Source organism: Lagenorhynchus albirostris, chromosome X (genome assembly GCF_949774975.1).
Source record: "Lagenorhynchus albirostris chromosome X, mLagAlb1.1, whole genome shotgun sequence".
Lineage (NCBI taxonomy): Eukaryota > Metazoa > Chordata > Mammalia > Artiodactyla > Delphinidae > Lagenorhynchus > Lagenorhynchus albirostris.
In genome coordinates, this window is record NC_083116.1 from 106810332 (window position 1) to 106833708 (window position 23377).

Here is a 23377-nt window from a genome sequence, read left to right on the forward strand (position 1 = left end):
AGAGTTGTGAATTAATGCTACAGATTTTCAAAACTTCTCCACATCTCAATTTGAAAAAAGCACTTTTAGCAAGAGTCACTTCATTAACGTCTAACTTTAGTGTCTCTAAATCATATATGTATTGATTATTAGATATAAGAAAATGACATTTATTAAGATTACTCCTGACATCATTTTTAGAAGCAAATAGTCTGCATTTGATGATTATGAAATTAACTACTTTGATACTGATAATATAAAATATAAAATGAATTTTTTAGTGGAAAGCAGAAAAACTAATTCTATAGAGAAAAATGCTTTAGTTCAGTATTTTAAATCTTTTAAGGCTGCATTTAGAAATAATTCAATCTTTTCATAGCATATATATTCTACAGTCCCTGGAAGAAAAGGCCATTATTTATATGCAAGGTCTTTATAGTCTCACAGTCTACCAAATTATGGTCTCTGCTTTAAGCTTTGGATTATAATGATGTTGGCTCAGGAGATTTCTGTTTTTGCCAAACAGAAGTCCATTTTCTCTAGCCATATTCGAAATCAGTGGAATGAGGATAAAATAACTTTAAACCTTTTAACACTAGTCAGAGGTAATATTATTTTGTTAAAAATTTATTGCCAGATCAAATTTATGCAGACCATTATTTTGATTATGTGTCTCAATGCCTGTGTATAATTGGAGGACAATTATCTGGTTATTTCAGTCCAAAATATACACTTAATATCCTCATATTAGTTGCATAAACTGTCATAGTTGCATAAATTATACACTAAATGTATGCAATACATATTACCTTGACTATGGAAAAATAATCTGAATTGTTACAAAACTTCTAAATTCCACATATACTGCATCTCCACCCATCACTTCACTAATGATGGTCTTTATAGCGTAAGGTCACAATGACTGGGGAGATGGTGGAAGCATGACTAAAGGACCAATATGAGGCCAGTCATTTAAAAAACTGAGTGTGTGACTCTGTGTGTGTGTGTGGCCTCTAATGTTTCAGCAAATTTTGAGATACTATTTGCAAAAAGTGAGAAAAAGTGCATGACTCTTAAGATCAACTTATTGGCAAACAACAAGGAAATTGCATATTTAGAAGCTGAATGTACACATATGAGTATTAGAAAAATATCTGTACTTGAAGATCTTGTGTCAAACGCCCCTAATACCTCTCCCCTTTGAGGAAATCATCAGGGCTTGCTTAGAATCCTCCTGTGGAAAGCAGGCAAACCACAGAAAATCAGGGTGAGAAATATATAATTAAAAAACTTTAAAAGTAAATAAAGCTCACATGTACAGGAACAGAAATAGTGGGGCTAATATTTAAGGGCTATTTAATACTGTCTAATACAGAAATCCAAGGGAAAAGTAGAAAAATATTTCAACAGTTCCCTTGATGTTCTGAATACTCCATTGCTTACTGTCAAGAATCAAAAGAAAGTCATTCAAAGAAGGGCATTACTAATTTTGGAAAAATCCTTTAAAAATTGTTAAAGATGTACTTCCTGTTTCATTTCTAACAAGTTTTGAATTCGTTATCATATTCTGTATACTGACATTTGTGAATCTAGTTACTAAAAGATCCAGCTTCCTAAATTCCTATTTCCAGTTAGTTGGACAAAGCAAAAGTTTACGCTAGGTATCTTTAAATCATGGAAAACATATTCCAGACAAATGTTCATAACATCTATATTGTATTTTCTTGGGTATGTTCAATAACAAAAGCATCTTTTGGATATAAATAAGTTGAAGAACATGTTCAAATCTTGAAATTCAGTCAAAGTCAATGATGTGACAGGAAGAACAGCGTCTGATTATTCTGCTTAAGCCTAAAGTTGCTTCTGGTTTTTGAAAAGAAGTTAATCTAACACTATTTTTATAATCATATACATTTTCATCGGATTTTTAAAAACATGTATGCTTTTATACAAAAGGGATTAGGATATGCACAAAGATACTTCCATTAAACAGAATATTTCAATAAAACTAGTATACCATTTTATCACAGAAGCAAGTCAATCCTTTTTCTCCTTGTTTGGGGACATTTTGGACTGCTTATATGAAGAGTTTGAAATGAATGCTTAATGCATTTTAGTTCCTGAAATTATCAACACAGATTATAATAGACTTGATAGAATTATCAGCATAAACTAGATATAAACATTAACATAGTAGCTTATTACAATGTACTAAAAATACAAATATTGACTTGGATTATCAAAGCCCCTGGTTTAAAAACTTATAATGACCAGCACAACTTGCTATAGTGTCTTAGGAAGGCAGAACTGAACTATATAACACCCATTTAAATGTTTTTATCCAACTTGCCCTAGAATAAGGTACACATTAATCTATTTATAAGTGATAAAATCATTCATAGTCCATACCTTATACCATAGGATTTCAGGTTCTCTGGATGGTAGTAAAAAATCTTCTATGTCACGGCACGAAATTTCCTTGCTTTTGCTAAGTTCAGCTTTATCAAAGTACTTCATCTTGGAATTGTAGCACAGTCCAGTGTCATTTTCACCCACTGTCAGTGAGATGGATACTTTCATACAGTAAGTGGAGTTTCTGTAATGAAGCAGAATAAATATGGTGGCCTGGTGTGAACAAAAAGCAACTGTTGTCAAGGCAGTGTATTTACTTCACTCAAAAAGGGAGAGAGGAAGAGAGGGATAAAAACTCTACTGATAATTAATGTATGGTATCATGGCTTATTCCACAGGGCTCTATCTTGTCAGCCAGCTAAACAATGCTTGGTTCTGTTAAACTATTTGTATATTTTTCATATGCTAGAAAAAAATTTTATATTATATAAAAGTTTGGTTTGAAAAACTGTTTAATAGACATTTTTATTTAGATTTTATCTAGGAAAATAAAATAAAGGAAGATTTAGGTCAAGAAACAAGTCAAGCCTGGTCATAATTATGCTAAAATTGGTAAATTCATACTCAGCCGTAAAAAAGAATGAAATAATGCCATTTGCAGCGACACGGATGGACCTAGAGATTGTCATACTGAGTGAAGTGAGTCACACAGAGAAAGACAAATATCATATGATATCACATATGCAGAATCTAAAAAAAAAATGGCACAAATGAACTTATTTACAAAACAGAAATAGAGAAAGTCTGGTCGCAGTCAGCTGTGTCTGTGCTGGACCTGAGCTGGGATCTAATACAAAAGAAGCCATCTATGGACTATTGGAGAGGGCTGTGCCTCACCAAAAGATAAAGAAACAGAAGGCTGGAGAGTCTCCACTGCTAGTTTAATGACCCAAGAAAGCAGAATTTTGAGCTGGAAGTTTTCCTAATAGGAACCACCCTTGGGGAGACCCTTAAGATGGCGAAGGAATAAGAGGCAGAGATCACCTTCCTCCCCACAAATACATCAGAATTACATCTACATGTAGAACAACTCCTAAAGAACACCTACTGAACGCTGGAAGCAAACCTCAGACCTCCCAAAAGGCAAGAAACTCCCCACGTACCTGGGTAGGGCAAAAGAAAAAAGAGACAAAAGAATAGGGATGGGACCTGCACCAGTGGGAGGGAGCCGTGAAGGAGGAAACGTTTCCACACACTAAAAGCCCCTTCGCGGGCAGACACTGTGGGTGGTGGAGGGGGGAAGCTTCGGAGCCACGGAGGAGAGCGCAGCCACAAGGGTGCGGAGGGCAAAGCGGAGAGATTCCCGCACAGAGGATCAGTGCCAACCAGCACTCACCAGCCCGAGGGGTTTGTCTGCTCACCCGCGGGAGCGGGCGGGGGCTGGGAGCTGAGGCTCGGGCTTCGGAGGGTCGGATCCCAGGGAGAGGACTGGGGTTGGCTGCGTGCACACAGCCTGAAGGGGTTAGTGTGCCACAGCTAGCCGGGACAGAGTCCGGCAAAAAGTCTGGAGCTGCTGAAGACACAAGAGACTTTTTCTTCCCTCTTTGCTTCCTGGTGCGTGAGGAGAGGGGATTCAGATTCAGAGCGCCACTTAAAGGAGCTCCAGAGACAGGCGCGAGCCGCGGCTATCAGCGCGGATCCCAGAGACGGGCATGAGACGCTAAGGCTGCTGCTGCTGCCACCAAGAAGCCTGTGTGCAACCACAGCTCACTCTCCACACCTCCCCTCCCGGAGCCTGTGCAGCCCACCACTGCCAGAGTCCCGTGATCCAGGGACAACTTCCCCGGGAGAATACACAGTGCACCTAAGGCTGTTGCAACGTCACTCATGCTGGCCTCTGCCGCCGCAGGCTCGCCCTGCATTCTGTACCTGCACCTCGTGCCCCGCCCCCAGCCTCAGTGAGCCAGAGCTCCCTAATCAGCTGCTCCTTTAACCCCGTCCTGTCTGGACGGGAACACACGCCCTCAGGCGACCTACACGCAGAGGCGGGGCTAAATCCAAAACTGAACCACAGAAACTGTGCGAACAAAGAAGAGAAAGGGAAATCTCTCCCAGCAGCCTCAGGAGCAGCGGATTAAATCTCCACAATCAACTTGATGTACCCTGCATCTGTGGAATACCTGAATAGACAACGAATCATCCCAAATTGAGGCAGTGGACTTTGGGAGCAACTGTAGACTTGGGGTTTGCTTTCTGCATCTAATTTGTTTCTGGGTTTATGTTTATCTTCGTTTAGTATTTAGAGTTTATTATCATTGGTAGATTTGTTTATTGATTTGGCTGCTCTCTTCCTTTATTTTTATATATAGATATATATACTTACTTCCTTTTTCTCTTTTTGTGAGTGCATATGTGTATGCTTTTTTGTGTGATTTTGTCTGTATAGCTTTGCTTTTACCATTTGTCCTAGGGTTCTGTCTGTCCATACTTTTTTCTTTTTTTAATTACTTTTTAATTTTTTTTATTTTAAATATATATTTTTTAACTTTTTATTTTAATAACTTTATTTTGTTTTACTTTTTTCTTTCGTTCCTTTTTTTCTCCCTTTTCTTCTGAGCCATGTGCCTGACAGGGTCTTGGTGCTCCAGCCGGGTGTCAGGCCTGTGCCTCTGAGGTGGGAGAGTTGAGTTCAGGACATTGGTCTACCAGAGACGTCCTGGCTCCACATAATATCAAACAGCAAAAGCTCTCCCAGAGATCTCCATCTCAACACTAAGAACCAGCTCCACTGAACGAAGAGCAAGCTACAGTGCTGGACATCCTATGCCAAACAACTAGCAAGACAGGAACACAACCCCACCCATTAGCACAGATGCTGCCTAAAATCATAATAAGGTCACAGACACGCCAAAAAACACCACCAGACGCAATCCTACCCACCAGAAAGACAAGATCCAGCCTCATCCTCCAAAACACAGTCACTACTCCTCTTTACCAGGAAGCCTACACAACCCACTGAACCAACCTTAGGCACTGGGGGAGACATCAAAAAAAACCGTGAACTACGAACCTGCAGCCTGTGAAAAGGAGACCCCAAACACAGTAAGTAAAACAAAATGAGAAGACAGAGAAACCCACAGCAGATGAAGGAGCAAGGTAAAAACCGACCAGACTAAACAAATGAAGAGGAAATAGGCAGTCTACCCAAAAAAGAATTCATAGTAATGATAGTAAATATTACCAAACTCTCGGAAATAGAATGGAGAAAATACAAGAAATGTTTAACAAGGACCTACAAGAACTAAAGACCAAACAATGATGAACAAGACAATAAATGAAATTTAAAATTCTGTAAAAGGACTGAATACGACAGTAACTGAGGCAAAAGAATGGGTAAGTGACCTGGAAGATAAAATAGTGGAAATAACTACTGCAGAGCAGAATGTAGAAATAAGAATGAAAAGAATCGAGGACAGTCTCAGAGACTTCTGGGACAAAATTAAATATACCAACATTTCAATTATAGGGGTCCCAGAAGAAGAAGAGAAAAAGAAAGGGACTGAGAAAATATTTGAAGAGATTATAGTTGAAAACTTCCCTAATATGGTAAAGGAAATAGTCAATCAAGCCCACTGGGAAGCACAGAGAGTCCCGTACAGGATAAATCCAAGGAGAAACATGCCAAGATACATATTAATCACACTATCAAAAATTAAATACAAAGAAGAAGTATTAAAAGCAGCAAGGGAAAAGCAACAAATAACATATAAGGGAATCCCCATAAAGTTAACAGCTGATCTTTCAGCAGAAACTCTGCAAGCCAGAAAAGAGTGTCAGGACATGTTTAAGTGATGAAAGGGAAAAACCTACAAACAAGATTACTCTACCCAGCAAAGATCTCATTCAGATTCAATGAAAAAATTAAAACCTTTACAAACAAGCAAAAGCTAAGAGAATTCAGCACCACCAAACCAGCTTTACAACAAATGCTAAAGGAACTTCTCTAGGCAGGAAACACAAGAGAAGGAAAAGACCTACAATAACAAACCCAAAACAATTAAGAAAATGGTAATAGGAACATACATATCAATAATAATTTAAATGTAAATGGATTAAATGCTTCAACCAAAAGACAGAGACTGGCTGAATGGATACAAAAACAAGACCCATATATATATGCTGTCTACAAGAGACCCACTTCAGACCTAGGGACACATACAGACTGAAAGTGAGGGGGTCGAAAAAGATATTCCATGCAAATGGAAATTAAAAGAAAGCTGGGGTAGCAATTCTCATATCAGACAAAATAGACTTTAAAACAAAGACTATTAGAAGAGACAAAGAAGGACACTACATAATGATGGGTGGATCAATCCAAGAAGAAGATATAACAATTGTAAATATTTATGCACCCAACATAGGAGCACTTCAATACATAAGGTAAATACTAACACCCATAAAAGGGGAAATTGACACTAACACAATCACAGTAGGGGACTTGAACAGCCCACTTTCACCAACGGACTGATCATCCAAAATGAAAATAAATAAGGAAACACAAGCTTTAAATAATACATTAAACAAGATGGACTTAATTGATATTTATAGAATATTCCATCCAAAAACAACAGAATACACTTTCTTCTCAAGTGCTCATGGAAAATTCTCCAGGATCGGTCACAAATCAAGCCTTGGTAAATTTAAGAAAACTGATATGGTATCAAGTGTCTTTTCCGACCACAACGCTATGAGACTAGATATCAATTACAGGAAAAAACCTGTAAGAAATACAAACACATGGAGGCTAAACAACACACTACTAAATAACCAAGAGATCACTGAAGAAATCAAAAATACCTAGAAACAAATGACAATGAAAATACAATGACCCAAAACTTGTGGGATACAGCAAAAGCAGTTCTAAGAGGGAACTTTATAGCAATACAATCCTACTTCAAGAAACAAGAAACATCTCAAATAAACAACCTAATCTTACACCTAAAGCAATTAGGGAAAGAAGAATAAAAAACCCCAAAGCTAGCAGAAGGAAAGAAATCATAAAGATCAGATCAGAAATAAATGAAAAAGAAATGAAGGAAACAGTAGCAAAGATCAATAAAACTAAAAGCTGGTTCTTTGAGAAGATAAACAAAATTGATAAACCATTAGCCAGGTTCATCAACGAAAAAAGAGAAGACTCAAATCAATAGAAGTAGAAATGAAAAAGGAGAAGAAACAACTGACACTGTAGAAATATAAAGGATCATGAGAGATTACTACAAGCAACTAAATGCCAGTTAAATGGACAGCCTGGAAGAAATGGACAAATTCTTAGAAAAGCACAACCTTCTGAGACTGAACCAGGAAGAAATAGAAAATATAAACAGACCAATCACAAGCACTGAAATTGAGACTGTGATTAAAAATCTTCCAACAAACAAAAGCCCAGGACCAGATGGCTTCACAGGCGAATTCTATCAAACATTTAGAGAAGAGCTAACACCTATCCTTCTCAAACTCTTCCAAAATATGACAGCGGGAGGATCACTCCCAAACTCATTCTACGAGGCCACCATCACCCTGATACCAAAACCAGACAAAGATGTCACAAAGAAAGATAACTACAGGCCAATATCACTGGCGAACATAGATTCAAAAATCCTCAACAAAACACTAGCAGACAGAATCCAACAGCACATTAAAAGGATCATACACCATGATCAAGAGAGGTTTATCCCAGGAATGCAAGGATTCTTCAATATATGCAAATCAATCAATGTGACATATGTGCCATATTAACAAATTAAAGGATAAAAACCACATGATCTCAATAGATGCAGAAAAAACTTTTGACAAAATTCAACACCCATTTATGATAAAAACCCTCCAGAAAGTAGGCATAGAGGGAACTTTCGTCAACATAATAAAGGCCATATATGACAAACCCACAGCCAACATTGTTCTCAATGGTAAAAAACTGAAACCATTTCCTCTAAGGTGAGGGACAAGACAAGGTTGCCCACTCTCACCACTATTATTCAACATAGTTTTGGAAGTTTTAGCCACAGCAATCAGAGAAGAAAAAGAAATAAAAGGAATCCAAATCGAAAAAGAAGAAGTAAAGCTGTCACTGTTTGCAGATGACATGATACTATACATAGAGAATCCCAAAGATGCTACCAGAAAACTACTAGAGCTAATCAATGAATTTGGTAAAGTAGCAGGATACAAAATTAATGCACAGAAATCTCTTGCATTCCTATACACTAATCATGAACAATCTGAAAGAGAAATTAAGGAAACACTCCCATTTACCATTGCAACAAAAAGAATAAAATACATAGGAATAAACCTACCTAAGGAGACAGAAGACACTGATGAAAGAAATTTAAAGTAATACAAACAGATGGAGAGATACACCATGTTCCTGGATTGAAAGAATCAATAATGTGAAAATGACTATACTACCCAAAGCAATCTACAGATTCAATGCAATCCCTATCAAACTACCACTGGCATTTTCACAGAACTAGAACAAAAAATTTCACAATTTGTATGGAAACACAAAAGACCCCAAATAGCCAAAGCAATCTTGAGCAAGAAAAACGGAGCTGGAGGAATCAGGCTCCCGGACTTCAGACTATACTACAAAACTACTGTAATGAAGACAGTATGGTACTGGCACAAAAACAGAAAGATAGATCAATGGAACAGGACAGAAAGCCCAGAGATACACCGATGCACATACGGTCACCTTATTTTTGATAAAGGAGGCAAGACTACACAATGGAGAAAAGACAGCCTCTTCAGTAAGTCGTTCTGGGAAAACGGACAGCTACATGTAAAAGATTGAAATTAGAACACTCCCTAACACCGTACACATAAATAAACTCAAAATGGATTAAAGACCTAAATGTAAGGCCAGACACTATAAAAGTCTTACAGGAAAACACAGGCAGAACACTCTATAACATACATCACAGCAAGATCCTTTTTGACCCACCTCCTAGAGAAACGGAAATAAAAACAAAATAAGCAAGTGGGACCTAATGAAAATTAAAGTCTTTTGCACATCAAAGGAAACCATGCACCAGACAAAAAGACAACTCTCAGATTGGGAGAATATATTTGCAAATGAAGCAACTGACAAAGGATTAATCTCCAAAATATACAAGCAGCTCATGCAGCTCAATATGAAGAAAACAAACAACCCAATCAAAAAATCGGCAGAAGATCTAAATAGACATTTCTCCAAAAAGGACATATAAATGGCTAAGAAGCACATGAAAAGCTGCTGAACATCACTAATCATTAGGGAAATGCAAATCAAAACTACTATGAGGTATCCCCTCACACCGGTCAGAATGGCCATCATCAGAAAATCTACAAACAACAAATGCTGGAGAAGGTGTGGAGAAAAGGGAACCCTCTTGCACTGTTGGTGGGAATGTAAATTGATACAGCCACTATGGAGAACAGTATGGAGGTTCCTTAAAAACTAAGAATAGAACTACCGTATGATCCAGCAATCCCACTACTGGGCATATACCCTGAGAAAACCATAATTCAAAGAGTCATGTACCAAAATGTTCATTGCAGCTCTATTTACAATAGCCAGGATATGGAAGCAACCTAAGTGTCCAGCGACAGATGAATGGGTAAAGAAGATGTGGCACATATGTACATTGGAATGTTACTCAGCCATAAAAAGAGACGAAACTGAGTTATTTGTAGTGAAGTGGATGGACCTAGAGTCTGTCATACAGAGTGAAGTAAGTCAGAAAGAGAAAAACAAATACCGTATGCTAACACATATATATGGAATCTAGAACAACAACAAAAAAAAGGTTCTCAAGAACCTAGGGGCAGGACAAGAATAAAGATGCAGACGTAGAGAATGGACTTGATGACACGGGGAGGGGGAAGGGTAAGCTGGGATGAAGTGAGAGAGTGGCATGGACATATATTGAGTACCCAATGTAAAATAGATGGCTAGTGGGAAGCAGCCGCATAGCACAGGGAGATCAGCTCCGTGTCTAGTGACCACCTAGAGGGGTGGGATAGGTAGTGTGAGAGGGAGATGCAAGAGGGAGGGGATATGGGGATATATGTATACTTATAGCTGATTCACTTTGTTATAAGGCAGAAACTAACACACCATTGTAAAGCAATTATACTCCAATAAAGATGTTATGAAAAAGCAAAAAACCAAAAAACAGAAATAGTCGTAGGTCTAGAAAACAAACTTATGGTTACCAAGGGGGAAACGGGGGTAAAGGATAAATTTGGAGATTGGGACTGGCATATACACACTACTATATATAAAATAGATAACTAATAAGAATCTACTGTATAGAACAGGGAACTCTACTCAATACTCTGTAATGACATATATGGGAAAAGAATCTAAAAAAGAGTGGATAGGGACTTCGTTGGCGGTGCAGTGGTTAAGACTCTGTGCTTCCAATGCAGGGTGCACAGGTTCAATTCCTGGTCAGGGAACTAAGATCCTGCGTGCCACACGGTGTGCCAAAAAGTAAAAATTAAAAAAAACAAAAATAAAGAGTGGATATACGTATAACTGATGCACTTTGCTGTACAGCAGGAACTACCACAACATTGTAAATCAACTATACTCCAATACAAATTAGTTTAAAATAAAATTGGTAAACTGAACAAAGAAGGATAAAAATGTAACTGACCTATTAAGCATAATGGAAGAATATGAGAAGCGCATTCTGCGGACCTCTGATTTACAACCAGTCAGTCAGAAGTGGAGGTAAATTTGTGGACTAGCAATTGGCATCTGAATTGTGTGTGTTGCGGGTGGGGGCAGTCATGCAGAACTGAGCCCTTAACCTGTAGGATCTGATGCTAAGTCCAGGTAAACAGTGTCCGAAATGAACTGAATTGTAGGATATCCAGCAGGTTGAAGAATTGCTTGGTGTGGGAAAAACCCCACATAACTGGCATGAGAAGTGTTGAGAGTAAAGGAGAAAAACAGAGTTTTCCATTACTGTTAGTTATTCAACTTTATATTGGGTAACAAAGAAAATTTCCACAAAATTAGAATTTAGGGCTACTGATTGTAGATTTCTCTAGCTTCATATAATATGTACACTACAAGTATATCTAAAATAGTTAATAGGTGAAACCATCAACCATTAAACAATCAATTAGTAGCCTGAAAAATATCCTGAGAGAATGTGCTTAGGGATTTTGCTAGAATGATGAGACCTATTTCCTGCCCCCAGTCCCTCACACTCCAGAAGTGATACACAAGTAAATAGTTAAAATTCAAGGTGAGGGGCTTCCCTGGTGGCGCAGTGGTTGAGAGTCCACCTGCCGATGCAGGGGACACTGGTTCGTGCCCCGGTCCAGGAGGATCCCATATGCCGCGGAGCGGCTGGGCCCGTGAGCCATGGCCGCTGAGCCTGCGCGTCTGGAGCCTGTGCTCCGCAACGGGAGAGGCCACAACAGTGAGAGGCCCGCGTTCCACAAAAAAAAAAAAAAAAAAAAAAATTCAAGGTGGTAAGTACTACAAAGGGGTATGTACCACACAGTAGTGTCAAAGAAAGAAACAAGAAGTCCTCATAAATTGTGATATCTGAGTATCTTAAAGTGTGAGTAAGAATTTAACAATTTTAAGAAAGGTTATTTCAGAGAATAGTATGCACAAAGGCTTGAAGGCATGACACAGCTTGGCATGTTTGAGTAATTGCAAATAATTTGGTGTGGCTGGGTTATAAAATAGTGATAAAGGAACAGCAGGAACTGAGACTGGAGATGCGGGCAGGAGCCAGACTGAAAGTCCTGTAAAGCCACCGTAAGGACTTTGGACTTTATGCTGGGAAATGATGACAATTGGATTTTGGAAAGATTTTTCTGACTGTAGTGAGAAAAATGGATTGGATTGGATTGCAAGGAGGACTAAGTACAGTGAGACAAATTAGAAAGCAACTGCATTCATTCAGGGAAAAAAAAAAGGCAACTCCAACAAAGGCAATGCCCAGCGAGATAGGAAGGAGGGATCATGTTCAAAATATATTAAAGATATAGAATAATGTGACAGTGAAGGAGTGAAGGAAAGAGAGAGGCATACAAGATGATAAAGAATTTTTTCAGATGAGTATATGAAAGGTAGAGTCAATCTTTTAGCATGTAAGATACTGAAAAAGAAACAGCTTTGAGAGAAAGCAAAGTGTGTTAAATTTTAGCTTGAGCTTCACACTCAAGAGGGAAAAAAAATCCTCTTTGGGGCTGCCAGCAATATTGCTCATGCATTATTTATTAATTTAACTCCAGTACAGACTGGAGCATGCTCTTCTCCGGCTCATTTTAAGATAATTTTTTTCAGAAAAAAATAACTAAGTTATTAGCTATCTTAGGATGCATTCAAATGTGTCTTAAGAAAATATTCAAAGTTTTAGAAAAATACTGATATTTGTAGAACACGTTAGAATTCTTAAAGAACAGACTTTTCTAGGAAGTAGATCAGTGAATTCTAATCTTGAACCTTCCACATTAATCTTCTAAATTCAAGAATCTTAGGTTTTCTTTCTATTCAAACTTACACTGTTGTCGATTTCCCCACACCTTCTTGTATCAAATACCAGGCCTTTTTTTCTACAGGCAGTTGGATTAAGAGTAAGATCTCTAAAGCCCAACTGCAGAGTTTCAGATTCCAGCCCAATCACTCATTACTTTTGATATTAGGAAAAGTTACTTGACTCCTTAGGCTTCCATTTCCTCATTTGTACAAGGAGAAAATAATACTACAGACCTCATAGGTTACTGTGGGAATCAAGCATGTTAAAACACAGTGTCAGTCTTTTAGTGAGCACTCAGTAAGTATTAGAGCTTATCAGCAGTACTGCGTCCCTTTTTCCTACTTCCTTTATATTTCTCTTTTGCAGTAGGGCTAAACAGTGTTTGTTTACAAGGCAGGTTAGATAGGCAATATCACCATGACGATGCCTTCAGTTCTGTGGTGTTTAATGACTGTGAAGCATAAGAATCCAGATAAGTCCTGGGATACCTGACTGCGTTGGACAAGAATGAGAAGTTTATGAAAAATACGACTCTTTACCTCAGCCACCCCCTCTTGCTCTACTATAAATGCAACTGACCCCTAATTTTCAGAAAGTGGCTCCAGATGAGCACCCTTAGATGTTATTCTCCTGTCTTTTATTCCCTAGCTTTGTGAGGTGACTGCTGATTTACTACTGTCTGGTAATGTCTGGAATGCCAGACTCCCCAGGATAGCACTACTTTCAAATTACTTTCCATGTTTTAATACTTGTTTACTGTTTCTGTTCATCAGGAGGTGGTTTAAAAAGCTAAAAATAAAGCAGCATCCAATGAATGCTACAGTCCTATTTACTGAGAAGAGTTAACAGGAAGCAAGCAACCTGTGACACATTAATAAACATATGATCGCCCTGGGGGAAATTAGACACTCTCAAAGTGAAGAGTCCCATCCACCATCATTAAATTTGCAGCATGACTGCTATGGCACTGTGGCTCTCTGCAGTAGGGGAAATACAGTGGAATGGGGTAAATGGGGAAAGAATGCTCCTCCAGGATTTACGGTAAAAATCATCAGCACATATCTACTCAGCTTCTATTGTTTTAAAAGATGAGCTGCAATCTAGGCAAAAGTTAAATCATGACTGCTGGTTCCAATGTTTATAAAATGGGTAGAGAGAGACAGGATATTACAGGTATGTGGACAAAACAGTTGTTCATAATTGAGAGTCAATACTCATCTTTTCCAGTGAAGAAATGATATTAATGTGAAATTTTTTCAAAACCTAGTTTTCTCTGGCAAGGGTAACCCTACAGGACACACCAAGTACACAAAATGTATTGTACAAACAGTTTAGAGAGAGTTACTTCTTTCAGCCTCCTGAGGTTACAGCAAAGGGACCCAAAGCCTAAAGAAGTCAATTATTTATTTTTTTTGAAGTCAATGATTTGTCTAAGTTCTACTAATTGGTGGCAGAAATGGGATTAGAACATATATCTCCTAACTTCTAATTCATTGGTCTCTTCTGTATACTACTGAAGATAAGTAGTGCTGGGTTAGCACACATAAACTATATATACATTGTTTAAAACAAAAGAAAGTTACCTACTCTTAGCCCTGATTTTATATTATTTTATATTCTAGAATAGATGCCTACTGGAGAAAGGCAGAACACGCCCTAACTTAGATTTCTTTGAAAAGTTAGGTCCTTAATCTCCCAAACATCTAATAAAGAATAAGATGGAGCAAGCAGCAGGTATTAAAGAAATATCATGGCTTCTTCAGCTCTTTCTACTACACACTTTCTACATATATATATACATACTTGTAAAAGAAATGGCTTCTGAAAGGACTGGCTTAGGGCCCTGTCTTATAAGGAAGAAGGAAATCTAGCCTTAAGTCCAGTGCAAATACTGGGGATTAACAAATATTTTGGAACATAATCAAGAAGTAAATCTATGACACAAAAAATAAAAGTTAGAATACTTTCTGTAAGTAGTCTCTGGAAGTCAGTACAGTGTATCGAAGTTCTCCATAGGTTCCTTAGTGGTGTGTTACTTTGAAAAAGTGAAAGATTCTGAACTGGCATGCATGGGAGCTACCAGAGATTTTATAATTTATCTTTTGAAAGATGACAACATCACGCAGCTACAGATCGAGGTGTGGAAATTTGGGTAGTGCAGGCAGGGGGTAAGAAAGAAAAATATATGGGGGAAGAGAAATTTTGTATATTGCCTGATTAGCTATAGAGTAAAATAAAAGCCATGTTATGCCATACCTAAGGGTAGCACAGTTTCAATCATTCTGTAATCACACCCCCTATGAATGATAATCCATAGTATTCAGTGTTTCTCTCCACTCAAACAGAATTACCAGTAACATGACTGTTAAATATGTCCTCTAACGGCGGCGCCACGAAACACTTGACCTGTATATTATGTTAATTTCCTGGTCCCTAGGGGAAATAATAACATTTCCATAATGTTTGGAAATCTCTTCCCACTTAGGAAGTGCTGAGAAAGACAGGGATTTGATCAATGTTTTTTTAAGGATTAAGTTGTTTTAGGCTTCTATGTTTTACATGGTTTACTCTAACATTCACTGGTCTTTTTTCAAGTCATAATCTTTTGTACATAATTTTTTTGTGTGAAAACAAAAGCACAGAGTATTCTTGAAGTGTTACAAACGCTTGGGCACTGAAAAGCAGCACAGAGGGATGGAAGATCTGAAAGTTCAGTTACTACAGAATGGAGCAGAACTCCATTGTTTGGAAGGTGACTACTTAACCATAAATTTGACTGTACTGTTTAATCATTCGTTGTGAAAATAAAATGTTGGGAATCACAAATGTCAGGGTTAGGGCTTCCCTGGTGGCGCAGTGGTTGAGAGTCCGCCTGCCGTTGCAGGGGACATGGGTTCGTGCCCCGGTCCGGGAAGATCCCACATGCCACGGAGCAGCTGGGCCCGTGAGCCGTGGCCGCTGAGCCTGCGCGTCCGGAGCCTGTGCTCCACAACGGGAGAGGCCACAACGGTGAGAGGCCCGCGTATGGCAAAAAAAAAAAAAAAAAAAAAAAAAAATGTCAGGGTTAGATTGTGGAGGGAACCTCTTACAGTTTGTTAAGCCTTAAACATACTTTGATAGTTTATTTCTAATCTTAAAGCCTTCCAATTTTTCTATCTGTAATTTTTTTCTATCAGTCCTTATGGTGATGCCTGAAGCTATGTGTGTGGCCCCTCTATCTTATCTTCCTTACACACACTATGCTTCCAGCTACTGACACTAAATGTGAAATTTGTTTGGATTAGGTTTTCTTTTCAGAAGAGCTCTGGAGGACCTATTGATTTAACTGTGGTTGAAATCAGTGCTTCTGAAAAGATTAGAGTAAGAACACTGAGCAATTGATAAGACCTAAAAATGCCAATTTATTGTCTTCTTGTTTGAAATTCTTTCTTAATAATTTAACCTGTAAGTTGAACTTCATCCTCAATCTTCTACTAACTATAAATTCAAAATAATTATCTCCCACTTTCTGACAGAAAATGAATAATATAATTTTATCATTTTAATTTTTCTAGCCTAGTATTCTGGGAATATTAGACTTGAGGAGGCCTCAGTGTATGAAATTCTAGTCTAGTATTTCTCCACCTGAGTTATTCTTGGGCACGAGAACTTTCAAACTTCACCACTATAGACCCCAAGGTCTCCTTCTAGACCTCTTCTGGAGGGAAAGAAAGAGAGAGAGATTAAACAAACAAACAAACAAACAAACATGGCACTGAAGGAAACTGAGGCTCAGGAAGTGGTCTCAAGGTCATATAAATGACAAATTTCTTCAGAGAAGCTATGGCTGACCTCCTCTATCACCATCCATCTTATCTCTGTTTATTTTCTTCATAACAATCTCAATTTGTAATTACCTGTTTTCCCTTATTTTGCTGCCTCCGCTGTTAATATGTATTCTTCTCATAAGAGGTAAAATGAGAGAGTTAGCTGTATGCTGTTTGAATTCTTAAAGGCATATATTTTTAACAAGGTAAAATTCACGCAACATAAAATTAACTGTTTGAAAGTGCACAGTGAAGTGTCATTTACTACATCCATAATGTTGTGCAGCCATCACCTCTATCTTATTCTAAGACATTTTCATCATTCCAAAAGGAAATCCATACCCATTAGCAATTACTAGCCATTTTTCCATCCCCATAGCCCCTGACAACCACCAGTCTGCTTTCTGTCTTTATGGATTTGCTTACTTGGAATATTTCATATAAAATAAATCGTACAATTATGTGGACTTTTGTGTCTGGTTTCTTTCACTTAGCATAATATGTTCAAGGTTCATTCCTGCTACCGTATGTATCTGTACTTCATTCCTTTTTTTGGCTTAATAATAGCCTATTGTATGGATATATCATATTTAGTTTCTTGGTATATAAGCTGATGAACATTTGGGTTTGTTTCCACATTTTGGCTATTAAGAATAATGCTGCTATGAACATTCACCTACAAGTATTTGTTTGAGTGTCTTCCTTCAGTACTTTTGGGTGCATACTTAGAAGTGGAAATGTTGAGTCATATGGTTATTCTATGCTTAACTTTTAAATGATTCAGGCACTTTTCAAAAAAAAAATCTCTTATACTCTTTCTCCCTTTCTGAACACTCCAGTTTCTTCTGACACATGGAGAATAATCCATTATAAGAATTTATTCAGTGATGGCCAATGGAGCATAAGGACTTAAGAAGCCTAACGATTTCCCTAAGTGTCTTGTACAGTGCCAGGCATATAACAGGCACTCTCAATAAACATTTGTTAAATGAATGCATGAATGAATGAACTATTAGTTAATGGCTACGAAGTTCTGATTTACATTTATTTTTTTGCTTAATCCCTCTAAACAACCCTCACCTACATCCTACTGCACTACTTTTCCCTCCTCTCCCTGTATGCTTCTTCGACATAGCACACACTTCTTGACAGTGGATGTAGTAAGCAAATGTCTCTTCCAGGCCAGGCAAAAACTATAACACAGCTATAAAGACTTCCTGCCAATGAATAGCTACTTGCGACCACCTGATTATCTCTTCCCACCCTGCATACAACAGACCTTCTTTTCAGCGTAGTTGACCTTCTTGATTTGAAAGATATCCCACTACTGGGCATATACCCTGAGAAAACCATAATTCTAAAAGAGTCATGTACCACAATGTTCACTGAAGCTCTATTTACAATAGCCAGGACATGGAACCAACCTAAATGTCCATCAACAGAGGAATGGATAAAGAAGATGTGGTACATATATACAATGGAATACTACTCAGCCATAAAAAGGAACAAATTGGGTCATTTGTAGAGACGTGGATGGACCTAGAGACTGTCATATGGAGTGAAGTAAGTCAGAAAGAGAAAAATAGATATCGTATATTAACACATATATGTGGAATCTGAAAAAATTGGTATAGACGATCTTATTTACAAAGCAGAAATAGAGACACAGATGTAGAGAACAAACGTATGGATACCAAGGGGGAAAGAGGGGGTGGGATGAATTGGGAGATGGGGATTGACATATACACACTATTGACACTACGTATAAAATAGATAACTAATGAGAACTACTTTATAGCACAGGGAACTGTACTTAATGCTCTGTGGTGACCTAACTAGGAAGGAAATCCAAGGAAGATTTACGTATACATATATCTCCTCTTTGCTGTACAGTAGAAACTAACACAACATTGTAAAGCAACTATACTCCAAAAAAATTAAAAACAAAAAACCCAATACTGTATTGTATACTTGAAAGTTGCTAAGAGAGTAGATCCTAGATGTTCTCACAAGAGAAAAAAAAGAAAAGAAGTTAAATATGTGAAGTGATGGATGTGTTAACTAATCATACTGTGGTAATTATTTCACAGTCTGTCTGTATATCAAACTCTCATGTTGTACACCTTAAACTAACACAATGCTATGTGTCAACTGTATCTCAATAAACCTGGAAGAAAATAAAAAAGATAAATAAATTTTTAAAAAAAGAAACATAAAGGAAAGATAAGGGAACAGAAGAATAAATGTGTGAGCCACATTTGTGTCAGTTGCAAATCACTTTTTTCTCTCCAAGCATCACACAGGCAGTTTTTTCTAACGTGATTATAAAATAGTTCTTGTACTATTAAATCTTGCTCCTAGAATGCTGTGGAAAAGTGGTGAACCAGGATCCAGACACATGGTTAATCCTGCACCCCACCTCTCATTTTACAATGAAAATTCCAGGGAAACTTCCAATAGAGTAAAAGAAAGTCTACAATGATCTTTAAAGAAGACAGAGAACTACCAGAGTTTGCTGAAATTTACCCATGTACAAATAGATTTTTCAGAGTTATATCAATTTTCTGAAATTTAAAAACATATCAATACTTTTTCCGCTACTGTGTGTAAACCAAATCTTGACAATGTCAGCAAATAGCTGCTATAAATCAGTGATTTTTTTTCTACGAATACTTCTCTAAATATTTTTGGAATATAATAATGGTATACGTTTTATTCATTTTTACTTTGCAGGTCAGTATTTCCTGATTATAGCTTTGCTCTCCTTGACTTCAAAATAAAAATATAAGTGATAAGTAAAATTAACTGTGAAGATGGTAAATAAACTTAGTGATAATGAGCATTTATATTGTATACTTAACTACATATAGGAGACAAAAACTGAATCTATTCCATAAAATCGACCAAGGTGCATATTTCCAGACTCTGGAGACTGGTGTAATTTTGAAGACACAGTGTTTACTGAAATTCGCAGTCAGAGTTCTCATGTAGAGTGACTTCTTTGAACTTAGCATATTTAGAAAGTGGCCCAACTTCTACAGACACAAAGAAGATAGAACAGTGTATCTTTATCCGGGAAAACTATTCCTCACTCAAGAAAGGTTTGGGGGAAATGGAAACGGAAGCTAGATAGTCTCTTTGAAGATGACATTGCAGCCACCTTCCTGAATTTACATGTTCATAGCACCGAGTGCTCCAATTTGAAGATAACATGTGAGATCTTGCCTGCTTTTCCATCGCTTTCTAATGTCATATTTTTCAAGTCTTTCCCCTCCTTTTCTGTTGTTATGGTTTGAGGCAGTTTCATTCTATGTAAATTCAGCATATTGCCTCTTAAACTTCTCATAGCAAAGGCAAGTCATTTCACAGAAACAAAACAAAACCATTAAGCCCAGCAGGGGACACTCAACATAATACAGGAATTAATATATTAACTATCATTTATTAGAAGAGTGAATTAAATATCATTTATTGAGCATTTAAAATGCATTCATTCAGTCAATACATATTTATTGAGCAAAGACTATGTGCTTGGCCCAGCTGGGGATAAAGGAGTGAATATACAAAATATTTGGTTTTACGACACTTATATTCTACTGAGAGGAAATGGTGGGGGAAAGAACACTGCACAAAAAGCTTTATACAATACTACTTCACACCCATTATGATAACTATTAAAAAAAAAAGGAAAACACGTTTTGGCGAATATATGAAGTTGGAACCCTTGTGCATTACTGGTGGGAATGTAAAATAGTGCAGCTGCTATGGAAAAACAGTTTGGAGGTTCTTCAAAAAGTTAAACAAAGAACTACCATATGATCCAGCAATGCCACTCCTAGTTATATACTTAAAAGAATTGAAAGCAGAGATGTATACAGATACTTGTACAACAATGTTCATAACAGCATTACTCACAAGAGCCAAAAGGTGCAAACAACTCAAATGTCCACCAAAAGATGAAGAAATAAACAAAACATGGTATATACATACAATATCATTTGGACTTTAAAAGAATGAAATTCTGATACTTGTTACAACATGGAAGAAGCCTGAAAACATTATGCTAAGTGAAATAAGTCAAGACACAAAAGGACAAATATTGTATGACTCCATTTATATAATATACCTAGAATAGGAAAATTCCTAGAGATAAAATTAGAATAGCAGTTACCCTGTGCTGCGGTGGGGAGGAAGGAATGGGCAATTACTGCTTAATGGGTACAGAGTTTCTGTCTGGGATGATGAAAAATATCTAGAAATGGATAGTGGTGATGATTGAGCAACACTGTGAATGTAATTAATGCTGCTAAATTGTACAATTAAAAATAGTTAAAATGGTAAATTTTATGTTATGTATATTTTACCACAATAAAAAATTACATTTTACATTTTATATGGGAGAATATTATGATATGTGAATTATATCTCAATAAAGCTATCGTTTTTAAAAATCTTTATATGCATTATCTCATTTAATCTCCCTCTATATAATCTCATTTAACCCTCACTTTAAATACCAACTCTCCGTTGTGTCCTGTATTTCTATCTCCAGCTCTCACCTCTATCTGAACTCTAGATTTATATGTCCAGTTGCCTATTTATCATACTCAATTGAAATCTAAAACATTTCTTTAGATCTAACATGACCCACAAATAAATCTTTACTTCTACCCTCAAATCTACTCTCACCCTAGTCTCCCCTGTCTCACTGATAAACACACCATTCACCTAGTTGCTCAAGCAAAATAGCTAGAAGCCCTTTGAAACATTAGTCTTATCCCAATGGAACTACTGTGATGCCAGTGAGGGGGTGCTCAAAAATTAAGGTAAATATTATCTCAATGCAATTTTGAATAAAATCAAATGAATACAAAAAAATCCATGAAAATAAAGGCTTATAATTCTTTAGTATACCACTCTATTTTATATCTATCCTATCAATTATCACTAATTGATATTTTCCTGATTTTATTTCTTTATATAGGTATATATTTTCCCTTCCATACAGTGTAAGTACCATGGGAAAGGAAGTCTTATCTGCTTGTTTACCACTTTATCCCATAAATATGCCCTCCATTTCCCAGGCTCTCCTGCCAACTGACTTCCAGGTTGGATTTTTCTGAGAGGATCTGTTGTTTCAGCTTCTGAGTTTGCTAACACCACTTCCTTCCTTTCTTCTTCCCTTCAGACACAGGGGTGGTTGCTAACCCCTGGACTGCCTATGTCCCACCATTTCAGTTCTTCTAACATATTTATAACCCATTTACCACATTAAATTCTCCCTACTGAACTGCTTATAAAGAATTTGCTTTAGCTGACTAGATCCTGGCCTATACAGTGGTTTAGGAAACAAATATCCGAGTGCTTAATCTACATTATACGTAAATTCCTACAAGTCTCCCAGGAGGTTAAAAAAAAAAAGAGGTAAACAAATTATATTTCTACATTTGCAAATATTACATATAACACTCTTTAAACATGGTACATTTAATAAATTAAGCTGCTTTTGCATTTTCCTATCTATGATGAAAGTCTTTTATTTCTATATCGAAAACAAAAATGGGGGGGAGAACAGAATTAAACTGTGAGTTAATTTAATTTAAAGGCAGAATTAGATGTTTTTGGGAAGAGACTCTTTTATTCTATATAATTTATGCACATTTCACAGTTGGTTTCTTTTCAATACTTTTTAGGCAATTTTAGTATCAATTCCAGTCAACTGCAATTTTTAGATTTTTCTGACTAGAAAGAAGAGCCATCAATCTGAATCACCTACAATTCACTTAAAGAACAAATGGTTTAAATAGGCCATTTTCAGAGAAAAGAAAATGGGCTAATGATTTGTATATCTTCATAAATATAAACATGGTAGAACGTGACAATTATACTACGGATCCTTGTCAAGAAAGAATACAGGAATAAAATACTTTACACTCGGGTGGGCAGAATGTAATGCCATGGAGTGATATTAGAGATATAATTAAAAGTTAAAAGCAAAATATGAATTGGTCGCATCTTTATCAAAATGTGATAAAGAATACAAAAAGAAGAGGACATTTGCAAGGGCAGAAGAATCTACTAACAAGCTGTGTGATCATGGACAAATAACTTATCTTCCCTGAACTTCGGTTACCTGATCATAAAATTATAAGGATACTTAACCTCATAGAGTTGTTGTGAGAAGTAAATAACATCCTGATATAAAAACACTTCCTAATGGACAAACTGTTACATAGTATGTTTTATTGATGTTACCATTTTCTGCTCTGATGGTTTAACGGCTTAGATTGTCAACCTCACTGCATCTCTTGAATCTTCACACTTATGCCTGATGTTCTTCCACATCCTCTTCATTCTTCATAATATTTTCACTACTGGTTAAATATGGAATTTATATCAAGGTCACCACTTTTTAAAAGCTTAAGCTCCTTTCCAGCAGCAACTCATAAAAGAGATAAATCCTATAGCTCTTTATATTTAATCTCCTTATCCTACTGCAAATATAGCCCTCCTCCAATTCTGTTCTCCAGATCCAACTTTTCATTTTTATAGAAAGGCTCAATATGAATAGAACACTCTTTCTGGGAGTGAAGTCTCATACATTTTGATATTAGTTACACTTGCCTCATATTATCGCCAGAAAGAGCTGCCATTGATGTGAAGGCCTCCCTAGATGCAGCAGTAGGGAGA

General features: G+C 37.0%; 1 protein-coding gene across 1 annotated transcript in view; it reads right to left on the reverse strand.

Annotated features, from left to right (window-relative positions):
* The window catches only part of IL1RAPL1 (interleukin 1 receptor accessory protein like 1), a 651888-nt gene that overhangs the window by 556440 nt on the left and 72071 nt on the right, over positions 1–23377 (reverse strand). The window contains exon 3 of the mRNA XM_060137369.1: positions 2389–2575. Within this exon, the coding sequence (XP_059993352.1) occupies positions 2389–2575 (187 nt within the window). The remainder of the gene's footprint in view (positions 1–2388; positions 2576–23377) is intronic.